Below are 13,398 nucleotides of genomic sequence, written 5' to 3' on the forward strand. Positions count from 1 at the left end.
CCAACCCATACACGTGAGACAAACCTATCTCTATTTGAGAGTATAGAAGTGGTGCAAATATCATATAAAATGTGGGGTCTCTCGTACATCCGAACTTTTCGGCCCTGCTTAGTAAGCAGGATGTGATGAGTTATTTGCAATTAAATTGAATTTGTAACCCAGTCAATATTTGGTGAAAAAAAATTATAATATGGACTGGATCGGTTACAAATCCGAAATAAGGGAAAATATGATGAGTTATGTAACCCAACCGCACACATGAGTTATGTAAATCATCCACACCAATCCAATCTCATTCATAAGGCGCAATCACATCACCCACCAAATGGGCCCCTTGGTATTTTGTCAATGTTGGCCTTCCCATAGGTTTTAGCCCAATGGGCTTTCGTGGGTTTTGAACATCCCAACCCGGCCCATAAATATTGGTGAAAGACAGAGAAGAAGTTAAAATTGGGTGCACGTCAAGGATATCGAAAAAACAGCGTCATTGTGTGGTACGGTGTACCCCACGCCCCGTCTGTCAAATGTCAATGGTAGAAACCCCTAAACCCCTAAATGTAACTGCCACGGTCGTCCTCTGAAGTAACCTTCCGAACCCAAAAAATTGCCACTCTCTGCAAAACCCTAGAGCCAAAAGTACAGAGAAAGTAGAGAGATGATGGAAGAGGAAGAAGGACCGCCCAACAGAGAACTGTACGCGCTGCTTCACATCTCACCGGAAGCCTCCGATGAGGAAATCAGAAAAGCTTACCGGCAGTGGGCCCAAGTCTATCACCCTGATAAATACCAAGCTCCTCATGTAAATTTATTTAATTTTTTAAATTTGGTTTGTAAATACTAAAGTTTTAATCTTTTGCTTATTGGATTGATACCCAATTGCTAATTTATGTTTGATTTGTCTTTGGCGGTGTCGATTTAGTTATTGAAATGCTGCGTTGATGTTTGATTGTAATGTTTGGTGTTCGTTGCTTAAGGTTGAAATCTAATGAGATGTTTCTGTTATAATCTTTTAATGCAATCAAACCGAAAGTGTTAAAGTTTTGAAGTTCATTCAACTGTCTTAGAATTAGCAACCCTAAATGTTAGACTTGTTTGTACGTCTTCAACAATGTTGGCAGTCGAATTTGGTTTCGTGGAAAGTGGTAACTGATTAGTGATGTCGTTGAATGTTTGTTTTCAGATGAAAGAGACCGCTACAGAAAACTTTCAGCGGATATGCCAAGCGTATGAGATATTGTCAGATGAGAATAAAAGGAAGATATATGACATTTATGGGATGGAAGGGTTGACTTCTGGTTTGGAACTTGGGACAAAACTGAATAAAGCAGAAGAGTTAAAGGAAGAACTGGAGAGGTTGCGGAAAATGAAGGAACAAGAGAAGGTCGCAGCACATTTCCGACCTTCTGGTACAATATTGGCTAATATGTCTTTGCCACACTTTTTACATGGCCATGGCATTATGAGAGGGTATGGCTCAGTTCCAGTCTCTTTATTATCTTTTTCTCCCTTCATTCAATCGATCATCTTGAATTTAATCATTTCTTTCGCTAGTAAGCCTTTTGATGCCCATGGAGAAATTTTAATTTTAATTTGAGTGTCATTTTATTATGTAGTTCAAATTTGAGTGTCTGCCTGTTACTTCTAGTTGCATTTTGTACATCTCGACCATTTTTTGTAGGCTTGCAATTTTTCCCCTCATCTTATTAAAATATCACTGTCTTTCCCACACGATTACGTTCTTAGAACCCTATCAAAATCACATTGATCCTTGATATCTTAAAGGCATGATGTTCAATATAGTTGTATGCTTTGGTTTTTCTGCATCATAGTGTCTATTGTTTTCTCGGAAACTGATTTCTTATAAATAAACGTCAGGATGGCTATGACAAGTTCAGTTCAGTCTCAGTTATCAAAGCACAACACCCTTTCAATTGGTGGAAATTTGGCAGTTAATGGGAATGCTGGCGGTGGAGCCGCTACAGTTGTATTTGGACATCAGATGTCTTCCGTTTCTTCTATAGAGTTCATAGGTTCAGCTGGGTTACGGTCACTTATTGGGGTGCAGACAACTCGGTAAGCTTATTTTGCTCGAGTCACTTTGAATTTTCTTTTCAGCACATTGTGGTTCCTCTTTATAATCTTCATTGTCTCTATTTTCCAGTAACTTGTCTTCGCATTTAACTGCCACATCTGGACTTTCACTTTCTTTGAAAGATGGTTCATTGAATCTCACCAACAGTTGGACACGACAACTATCTGAAACTGCAAGTGGAAATGTATGTGCATTTCTTGTTCTAGTTGACTCATTTGATTTATTTTATCTTTTCGGGTACTGTTGTGCTTTTTATTGTATTTGGTAACATTACCAATAACATGTCATGCATGACTAATTAGAGAAATGTTGGAATATGCTTGTAGTCATGAATGCGTTGGATACATTATTATCACTATGTTTGTAATGTAATTTATTCTATCAGTAGGGACGTGTTTTATTTATTTTTTAAGGAAAAGATGAAGAAAGGTCAAATAAGTTATGAACCCTGATAGAAGTAAAAATATAAATTGATCTAGGTAAAATGCCACTTATTAAGGAGAATAAAAAAAGAGTAAATATCTGATTTTGTATTGACTTATTTGTGAATGGCTAATATTGTTATTTTTTCATTGGCTCCGGGGGGGTTTCACCTTCTCCTTGACAGATACACCTCTCTTTAGGCTCAGAATCAGCCGTGTCAGTAGGTTGGCGAAAGAAACAAGAGAAATTGTCTGCTGCTGGAGAGCTCAAGGTACAGCATGTTATTACCCCTATTAGTTGTAGAACAGTCTACAAGTTCACGATTATAATGCACTCCAACCTGTCGTCTTCTAAATTTTACATTCAGCATTCTTTTAGTTTTTATGAATTCAATTGCTTGATATACATTACATCGTTCATCTCACTTGGTGACATAGTAAAGCATAGTTTACTCTCCTTTATTTCACTTAATTTATTTTCAATTTCGACAGTGTGGTATAGATACTTTTGAGGCATCAGCTCATTACAATCATCGCTTTTCATCAAAGTCTCATGGCCGTATTTCAGGAAAAATTGGAAGGTATGCTTGTTGGTTGATGACATATTATCAGTTAATGCTATGGTGACTTATCCTCTATAGTATTTGTTTCATACTCAATTTCATTCCACTTTTCATTAAAAAAAGGTTTACATTCCATAATACCAATTTTTCGTATATGGTGCCTCCTTTTGTACTCAACTAAGATACGTGGATTAATATATAAGCAAGATATTGTAGTCAACCAAATGTCGACACTAATTTAGGTAAATATAAGTGCTCATGTTATGCGTTTTCTGATTTTAGACATTATTGATGCAGCACTGCCCTTGAGATTGAAATTGGTGGTGGGAGAAAATTATCCCAGTTCAGCACTGTCCGTATGTTGTATTCAATAGGAATTCAGGTGATTCAGACAAAAATCTATATATTTTTCAGAAGCTTTAGGCTGCATTTATTTCATGAAATATATTTTCCAGATACCATTTTCTTCATTGGATTTGTTTTCTTTTTGTTGTATTTCTTAATTTTCCAATTTTTTTTGGTGCTATTTGAGTTTTATCGGTATAGTTTATAGAGGAAATAACGAGTACAACCAACTTGAATTGATATCTTGAGTTTTTAAAGACCTTTCCTCTTATTCTTATAAAAAGATATAGAAAATTTAGGTAGGTTAATACTGCTAGAAGTTTCCATCCATCATTTAGGATAAAATTAAATATTCCTGGACTTACAGAAAATATATCTTCCAGGATTTTTGCAATGTTTAGTAAAACATACAACCTGGAAATGGTGCTCAATGATTAGGATTGGTCAGTTAATTGAATATTGTCGTACTGGGGTAACAGCACAGATCTATCATGTTCAGAATGTCGAACCTGAAATCAACCAAATCAGGAGGAGAAACTGATCCAATTCAAGCTAAAGAATACGGGATTAGAGAAACTGATTGAACTCAAGCCAAAGAATATGGATTTGGAGAGTGAGGTTGATTGGTTTTAATAATAAATGGGTGACATTTCAAAGGCATCAAAGCATAATTGAACAAGGGATCTTTTGCAAATTAATAACGATAAAAGTACAACAAAGAAGTAGGAAGTAGTTGAAGGAAATGTAAATGTCAGCTAGGGAAAAGATGTTTGGGCAGTCGGTGAAGAAAGTAAAGGTATGTTCATGGTTTAATAATTGTGCACAGATATAAAGATTGATAGTCCAAATTTGGATGGTCAAACTATCAAACAAGAGAGGGGTACATGCATCAAAGAACAAGTTTGAAATTTCAACGAATTGACAAGGGAAGCAAGAATTAGGGGAAAAGAAAACATAGTACCAAAAAATTAGACAATTGACACGCGCTTGGTTCATTTGGTTTTGACACATTTTAAAAACCTTTGAACTGCATACCTATCAGAGACCTATGTTTATACATCTGGAACCAAGTTTGCGTCTTATAGTTGTAGGGATCATATTGAACAGGCCGGTTTGATCAGGTTCTTGGTTCATCTGTTCTATTTTATTTTATTCTTTTCAACAGCCTCATCAAGAAATTGATCTTTCTGGGTTTGATATTTGATTCTTCCTCAAAGTTTCTGGTGAAACAATTAGTGGATGATTATAAAATTACATCAGTTCCATATTCCCTCCTATAAAGTGCTTTGAAAAGATTAAATTTTGTTTAATAATGGCCTAATGTTTAGAGTTCATTTAAATACAGTAATTTTTTCTTTTACACAGTATTTCAGTTAGCTCATGTTTAAACTGTGATTGATATCTCATACACTTCCTTGCAGGGTATCTTTTGGAAATTTGAGTTGCATCGCGGGGGTCAAAAGTTAATTATCCCTGTAAGCTTTATCTTATTATTTCACTCTTTATGTATTTTAGTGTGGGTGCAAATTTTATCTGTATTTGACCTTTACTCAGAAGTTTTCTATGTGTTTCTATGCCATTTCATTCTTTCACTTGCGGATTAGAAATACTTCATGTATAGTGTTTAAAGAGCCATTGAGTGTGCAAAATACGAAACGGAGGTTACATGTTGCTATCTGTTTATGTGTTTCTGGAATGTTTTCTTGTCATGTATGCATGGCTCTCTTAATATCATTTTGGAATAAAGTAAATTCAACTCTATTTTTCGATATCACCAAGGTTTAGGCATTACAAGGTTTTGATCTGTTGCTGATGGCTTTACATGCAGGTTTTGCTGTCGAGGCATTTGGATCCTGTGTTTGCAACTGGAGCATTTCTAATTCCAACATCAGTGTACTTCGTACTCAAGGTTATTACATATTTTCTTTAATTTTAGCCAATCTGTTTTGAATATGTTCTTCTTCTTTACCTTATGCTGGCAAAGCCTAAGTTTTTTACTGCCAGGATTTGTTCATTATTTCTTTTAAACATTCTTTATTAAATCGGGCTTTTTAAAGTCATATATTAGTTGAAAACTGTGTTCAGTTTGAAATATCAAACTGTATATCAGGAAAAGGTTTCTTGCTCTTGTTCTGTTCATAACTCGTTAGAGTGTGAATTATACTTAGACCCATGAGCATACATTATATGAACGAGTTTTATATTTGGTCTTGTCCTTGCAACTTGAAATTAATTATGTAAATCTGAGGGCAAGATTGGCTGTAGATCCATCTGGTGGCAAAATATTAGATTTTTGTCCTCCTCCCTTTATTTATTATTTAATGATCATTGATATAGTGTTTTCATTTCTGTGATTTAGCAGCTAAGGTTTGTTACATTATTAGTTGCTTTTATTATGCAGAGTTCCGTTTCAAAAACTTTTCATTTTGTGTAGTGAGAAAAACTTGGTATTTGATGGATTGAGACTTGGAAGTTCTAATTTTGATCTTAATGTTGTCTGTTGATTCTGTGTCCTTTTTGTACGCTTGCAGAGATTCATATTGAAACCTTACTACCTTAAGAGGGAAAAGAAGAAGGCGTTAGAGAATATGGAGAAAACTTCTGCACAGGTATGATTATCCATAAGTGCGAAATAGCAATATTAGAGCATTAAGTTTTGGTCTCTGTTGTCATGTTGGGTGAGATGCTGAAAGATACCTGTTGCACCTGGTTTTCAGTTGGATGCTTAAGTGTACATAATGCAGGCTTCAGAGTTCTGTGTTTTACAATTTATTTCCCCGAATTAATACACTGCAGTCTTTACACCTGATATCTGTCTCTTTTTTTATTTCCTTATGTTTAACATTTTACATTTTTCATTGTGGAATTTGAAAGAATTTCTAAACCCTGTGTCTGCAGGTTCGAGAGGCAAGAGCAGCAGCAGACAAAGCTCAGAAGTTACTACAGAATGTAGCAACGAGAAAACAAAATAGGCAGCAAGAAATAGGGGGCCTGGTAATTTCAAATGCATTGTATGGGAATCTCAAAGCTTTGAAGAAAAGTGATGCACCAGTAGAATCAAATGATTCACAGGTCATTGATGTTAAACTGCCTCTAAATTTCCTTGTCAGCGACTCTGGAGAACTGAAGGTTGGTTCTTTAACAAATTTGTTTCTGCTTTTAGTATCTTTCGATAATCTTAAGTTTTAAGTGCTCATGAGATCATCCTGGGAATGTAGCTTGATCATACAGTTCCGAAAATGCATATTATTATGTGTAGTGATTAGTGAAATCTAACTATGAAAATGAGTTTTACAAACCTTAAAGTGAGGGAATCTTAGTTTGGCAACTCTACTTTTCCTGTTGACCTAAGGGGAAAGGGAGGGTTATGTTCTAGCTCATGAAAACAACGGAAACTCATTCTTGAGCAGCCAAAGTGCGTCTGCTTGGCGTGCCGTGTTTGCAGGGTCTATTGTAGCCAGAATAAATCTGAACTCTTAGAGCTGCAGTGGTTTCTATAACACTTGTGGTTGATCAATTTAATCTGGCAGCTTCATAAAGGCGTAAAGAAGTCTGGCATTATGGGATTCTGTGATCCCTGTCCTGGAGAACCTAAACAGTTGTACGTGGAATACACTTATGGTGGCGGCCGATATGAGGTATTACACTTCAGTTTGCTTTTGTTTCAGTCAGAATCCTGAAGTTTTGTTGCTGTAGGCTAAAATACGAAACTTTTGTACCAGGTTACGGTTGACGATTATGACGAGCTGCAAATACCCCAGGAAGAGCACAGAATTTGATTTTCATTTGACCATATTTAAATCTATATTTGCTTACCTTTAAGTCTCCCAATTTTGCATCTTCCTCCTTTCATATTCCCCCAACTCCCTCACAAATATTGTATTTAATTTAGAAACCTGCAAATAAGTTTGTTTCTGTGTGTACTAATAACCACATTTTTATGACATGGATTTTACTGGTCCCAAGTGCACTTAATAAAAAAAAAAAAAAAAAAAAAACCATTTGAAAGAATTGACAGAACTGTTGGAGGGTATTTAGAAGGTGTTATGCAGTGGTCCTAATGTTTTTTTTTAGTAATTTGGAAGAGAAGCTTATTGGGAGTTCAAAGATCTCCTGGATGAGCCACTTAGTACTACGGTCTAATGATATTCTTCTTTGCTTGAAAGTGAGAGGTTTTAGTTCTTATTATTGTCAAAAGGCGAATTTGAATCATATTATTGCTAGCCTATTGTGAGGCTTAGCTTATTCTCTCATCCTCTTAGTGATATTTTTTCTCCTTATTTGTTCGCGTTATGCATTGAGAAGTTGTCGCAACCTACTTTTGTGGCTTTTCGAAGAAAAGTGTGGAAGCCTGTGAAAACTTCTCAATTGGGTCCCAAGTGTATCTCATTTATTTTTAGCGGATGATCTAATTTTGTTTTCTGAGGCTACTCCTAAGCAAGCTGGAATTATCAAACGGTGTATGGAAAGGTTATGTAATGCTGTGGACGAGCAAACTGTTGTCCTAGGCTAGTAAGCCTACTCTTATTCAAGCTGTGACTTGTTCAATTCCTATCTATATGATGCAGACCTCCAAGCTTCCTGTAAGGACCTTGATAATCTTAAGAGGTATCTTTTTTTTGGGGGTGGGTGGGGAGGGAGATTGAGCGGCACCGTAAGGTTCATTTGTGTCAATGGAATGGCACCTTGTTTGTAGGCTAAACAATAAAGGTGGTTTTGGTATTTTTAATGCCAAGTTTGGAAGACTACTTCTAGTTTGTTCTCGTATGGTTGGTGGTAGCCTGATGTGGGATGGAAATTTATACGGAATTTACATATTCCGCCTAAATTAAAAAAAATTTTGCGGATTATTTTCAAGGGGAAACTCCTCATTAATGCTCAGAGAATGAGAAGAAATATGACCACGGATGCTTCATGTAGTTATTGTTCATGGCCTGAGGAATCTATTTTGCACCTTCTAAGGGATTGTGGCAGGGTTTAAGGTGTTTTATCAACTGTTTTGGTTTCCAATCAGGTGACTCACGCCTTTAGTCTTGATTTGTATGAGTGGTTGATGGCTAATTTAAGGTCTAAAGAGTAATGGAATGATACCACTGCTTGGTGTGATGTCTTTGCATTTCTGTTGTGGATAATTGGAAATGGAGGAATAATCATATTTTTTGAGATAATTTTTAGCTCCTTATCTATCCTAAGACCATCTCCATGAGATAAAACTTAAAATATAAGCTTCAAAACCCCCTCAAATCATCTCCAACCCATGAGATAAAGCTTAAAATATAAGCTTTAAAACCCCCCCAAAACCATCTCTAACCATGGGCTAAAATAAGCTCTGGGCGAAAATATATCTCTGGGCTAGATTCCTCCCAAGATTTAAGCATGGCTTAAATTATTTTGGGCCCACCAAACTATCATAGTTCAAACCCTTTTTTTTGTTTTTGATTTTACTTATAATCTAACGACTATGATCAAATGAGATCAAATCTACTAGTAAAAAAAAGTTATATATTGACGGCCCAAAATTAAATAAAATCTAAAATTATTTAAGAAAATTATTTAAATCAAATTTAACTTAAAACTTTATAAATGCATATGTATTTGTATGATTTTTAATTACTTATCGGAATTTAAATATTTTTAGACTAAAATGTTCATAAAAATAAATTAAGATAATCTACATAAATTTTATTTTCAAAAAAAGTTACCAAAAATAAAAAATTAGGCTAAAATCATTATTTAATCATCACGCGCTAAAATTTTAAGCCACAAGGGTTGGAGGAGAAAAGCAGTTTCTGGCTTATAGCTTAAAATTTTCTGACTTCAATTTTTAAGCTTTATCCCCAAAGATTGGAGATGGTCTAAAAGGGCTATTCATTTGAATGTTGTGCAGTGGCGTAAGGCTTATCAAGTTGATAAGGTGCCTTAAATTGATGGCATGTTTACACAAGGGCAATCGGAATAAAAAAGGGAAATTCAATTCTGATTACGGAATACTCCGATGTTTACCAAGTATTTGGAATAAAAAAATTGGTGGGACCCACATAAATATTGAATCCAACTCCAAAGTTTGGAGGAATTGGATTCTCTACGATTTGGTGGGAATTGAATTCCGAGTTATTGGGAGAATCAAAATGGATATTTTCTCCTTGTTATACCCTTACTTATTTTTAAAATTCCAAGATTGTCCTTCACATTAACCCAACACCAAATTTTGTTCTCTCAACAAAAAGTAATAATAATAAAATAAAATAAAAAGAAATTGTTGGGGAACTTTTTAGGTTGAGTTGGATTTGGGCATCGGTGGAAATATTTTGCTTTTCCTAGTTCGTTTCAACACCAAGTCCTGAGATATCTCGAAAAAATTAGTGCATCTTAGGACATACCTCAGTTGGACTAATGACCTAAATATAGTATGATTAACGCAAATTATGACTTGCCTAAGCGAGGAATGATTTGGAAGCTACAAGCGTATCAATTTAGCGTGAGAAAGCTGGTTTGCATGTCGAACCCATGACCTGGAAGGAACTTATGCATGCATCACAATGCTTGAGCCCAGAGTCGTGAAGGGTCTCTCCTTCATTTCTCCAGGAACTTCTCATTTTCTCCCAAAGCATACCCGAGCTGCACCTCGACTTCCTTCCTCTCTTTTCACTTCCGCATCTCATATCTGTAAAACTCGAGAGACTCTCTCTCATTTCTCTGCAACCATAGCAGAACCGAAAAATCAAAACCAAGATGCGCCATTCCTTACCACTGTCGGAGCAAATATATGCTCAGAAATCAGAGAGCCAAGCTGCACACCTGTAAAACTAAACCAATACACATGTACAGAGGTAAACAACCTCCTTGTCTATATCATCTTCTCATTTCCAGTACCTTCCTTATGCAAACACTCGTGTAGGTTCGATTTGTGCCCAGGATTCATAAAAAAAAGGATGAAAAGGAGAAATGGCGTCCGAGAGTATTATAGGGTATCATTTTTAGGCATTTTCCAATGGAGAGGGCTAAAGGTTTAAAAACTAAAAATAACCTGATTTGCCATAAAACTCATCTCCAATTGATGGTTAGGCTATAAGTCTATGGAGCCCATTAGGTCATTATTTAGCCAAAAAGGCATCAGGCTGGTCAAATGTAACCCCCTCTTAGGCCATCTCCAATAAATAGCGCTAAAGGCAAAATATGACCTGATTTGCCAAAAAACTCATCTCCAATCGAAGGTTGGGCTATAATTCTACGAAACCTACTAAGCCATTATTTGGTCAAAAGGGCATTAGGCTAGCCAAATGTAAGCCCCCCTCTTAACCTTTTTTTTGCCATAAATTTAAAGTATAAGCTTAAAAACAGCAAATTATTGAGAGGGCTATGTTTAGCCCCTTTGTTTGGAGATGATATATGAGTATGACCTAACAATGTTCATTTAAAAAAACTATTTTGGCGGGCTATAATTCTAGACCGGGGGGGGGGCAATATTTAGCTATTTTGGTTAGAGATGGCCTTAGCCCTTTTTTTGGGGTCTAGCTTTTCAGTTGCAATAATCGATTCAAATTCAACGACTAGATTGGAAATATCCAAAGGTAGTTTAATTAAATTAGCCATAAATTTAAAGCATAAACTTAAAAATAGAAAATTATTGAGGGTCCCTTTGGTTGGAGATAGTATATGAGTATGGTCTGACAATGTTCATTTAAAAATAATATTTTGGTGGGCTGTGATGGTCGAGAACGGAAAAGAAAGAAAGATGATGCTTTTCATTTTGCGAAGGATTTTAGTAATTAAGGGTATTAGTAGGGGTGGACACGGGTCAGGTCGGGCCACACCCAAAATTAGAGAAACCGGACTAGACCCGTTTGAAAATCGTACGGGACAGCCCGGGTCAGGTAATAAAAGAAATAGGAACTGGACCTAACCCAGCCTATTTGAAACGGGCTGGTTCTTATGGGTCCACGAGTCCAATTTGGGTTTTTATTTTTTATATTTTTATTTACATTTTTGCACAGATTGCAGAAACTAGAGATCTGTGACTCTGTACTATGTTGTTATGCTAAATGGACGAAATGAATCACCTGTTCCTTCCTTGCCAGTCGATCTCAAGTCAAATTTTGTACAAATTTTGAACAAGCATAGAAATAGAAAAGTTATGTTTAATTTTCTCTCTTTTCTCTAATAATTTATTTTCTTGTTGTATTAGTATTATAACTTCTTATAACTTCTATTTTACAAAATTTGGTTCATATTTTTTTTAAATTCTATTTTTTTTTCCTATAACATCTATTTTACAAAATTTGGTTCAAATCCAACAACTCATTGATATCACTTAATCATTGAATTTGAATTTAAGTTGTATTTTTTAAATAATGAATTATATTTAGCTCTTTGACCATCAATTAGAGATGAAGACAAATATGACCATGTACTATTTATTAAAATATTAACATCTTTGAGTACCAAAGGCTAAAAGGAGCTATCTGCTAGCCCTCTAGAGATGGCCTAAGGTCCCCGAACTCGTCCTCATAAGAATCACAGAATGGGATTGTAATTCTATATTGTATTCAACAACTAGGTTTACAGCCTTTATACAACCATTCGGTAAAAGGAAAACCTAAACTATAGCCTACAAGTAAGGCTTGTCCAGAAACTAAATAGGAAAGGAAATAACCACAATATCAATTTACAATACTGACTAAGTAATAGAGATATTTTCCTTAACACTCCCCCTCAAGTTGGAGTGTATGTTAATAACACCCAACTTGCCAAGTAGAACTTCGAACTGTGTTGAACTCAACGGCTTAGTAAATATATCAGCGGGTTGATCGTTGGTCCGTATGTAAGCCGTGCGTATCATTCCTTCTTGAATCTTTTCTCGTACTAGATGACAATCGATTTCTATGTGCTTCGTTCGTTCATGAAAAACAGGATTTGAAGCAATGTGTAATGCTGCTTGATTGTCACAAAACAACTTCACTGGCTGAGAATGGTTCACTCCTAGGTCCTTCAAAATATTCTTCAGCCGTACAATTTCACAACATGTGGTGCCCATGGAACGGTATTCGGCCTCTGCACTCGAACGAGATATTGTCGTTTGTTTCTTAGTTTTCCAAGAAATAGGTGCGTGACCAAGCAAAATTCAGAACCCTGTTATCGACCTTCTGGTATCTCGACATCTAGCCCAATCAGGATCACAAAATGCTTGTAACTGCAATGAGCCTGTGGAAGGAAGAAAAATCCCTTGTCCAGGTGCTTGTTTAATGTACTTGAGGACCTTGTGTGCAGCATCAAGATGTGGTTGCCGAGGTTTCTCCATGAACTGACTTAGCATGTGAACAGCATAAGCCAAGTCAGGCCTTGTTATGGTCAAGTATATTAACCTGCCCACAAGTCGTCTATACGATGAAAGGTCATTCAGCTCTTTTCCTTCCATTTGTGTGAGTGACAAATTTTGGTCCACAGGGAACCGAGAAGGCTTAACGCCTAGAAACCCAGCATCTTCCAATATTTCGAGAGCATATTTACGTTGGCATATAGTAATTCCATGCTTTGATCGTGCAACTTCTATTCCCAAGAAGTATTTGAGTTGCCCCAAGTCTTTGAGTTTGAAACGCTGAGAGAGGAACTTCTTGGTTTCTTCAATTTCATGCAGATTATTCCCTGCTAATATCACATCATCAACATATACCAGTAAAGCAATGAAGTTACCATGACGACTTCAGACGAATAGTGAATAGTCGGACCGTGATTGAACAAATCCAGCAGCCTTCAGAGCATGAGATAACTTAATGAACCATTGCCTTGAAGCTTGCTTTAAAACGTAGAGGGATTTATTCAACTTGCATACTCGAGTCTCCCCCTTTCGTCCGAAACCAGGTGGCAAGGTCATGTAGACATCCTCGTCAAGGTCACCATTTAAGAAAGCATTGTTGACATCCAGCTGATGAAGATGCCAACCTTGCACAACAACGACACTTAGGAGCACACGGATGGT

At 36.2% G+C, this 13,398-nt stretch overlaps 1 protein-coding gene across 1 annotated transcript; it reads left to right on the plus strand.

The window, feature by feature from the left end:
- Positions 1 to 475: 475 nt before the first annotated feature.
- On the plus strand, positions 476 to 7,433 carry LOC125480009 (chaperone protein dnaJ 13-like). Its single transcript, XM_048590191.1, has 13 exons — positions 476 to 799; positions 1,181 to 1,467; positions 1,876 to 2,073; positions 2,162 to 2,276; positions 2,700 to 2,786; positions 3,007 to 3,095; positions 3,375 to 3,459; positions 4,844 to 4,897; positions 5,251 to 5,331; positions 5,954 to 6,031; positions 6,321 to 6,551; positions 6,953 to 7,060; positions 7,145 to 7,433. The coding sequence occupies exons 1-13, from the start codon at positions 656 to 658 to the stop codon at positions 7,199 to 7,201; spliced, it is 1,614 nt and encodes a 537-aa protein (XP_048446148.1). The 5' UTR covers positions 476 to 655; the 3' UTR covers positions 7,202 to 7,433.
- Positions 7,434 to 13,398: the final 5,965 nt, after the last annotated feature.

Source organism: the organism of the source record quoted next, unplaced genomic scaffold, assembly GCF_019419815.1.
Source record: "Pyrus x bretschneideri cultivar Hongxiangsu unplaced genomic scaffold, Pyrus_bretschneideri_v1 Contig309, whole genome shotgun sequence".
In the NCBI taxonomy this organism is placed as follows: Eukaryota; Viridiplantae; Streptophyta; class Magnoliopsida; order Rosales; family Rosaceae; genus Pyrus; species Pyrus x bretschneideri.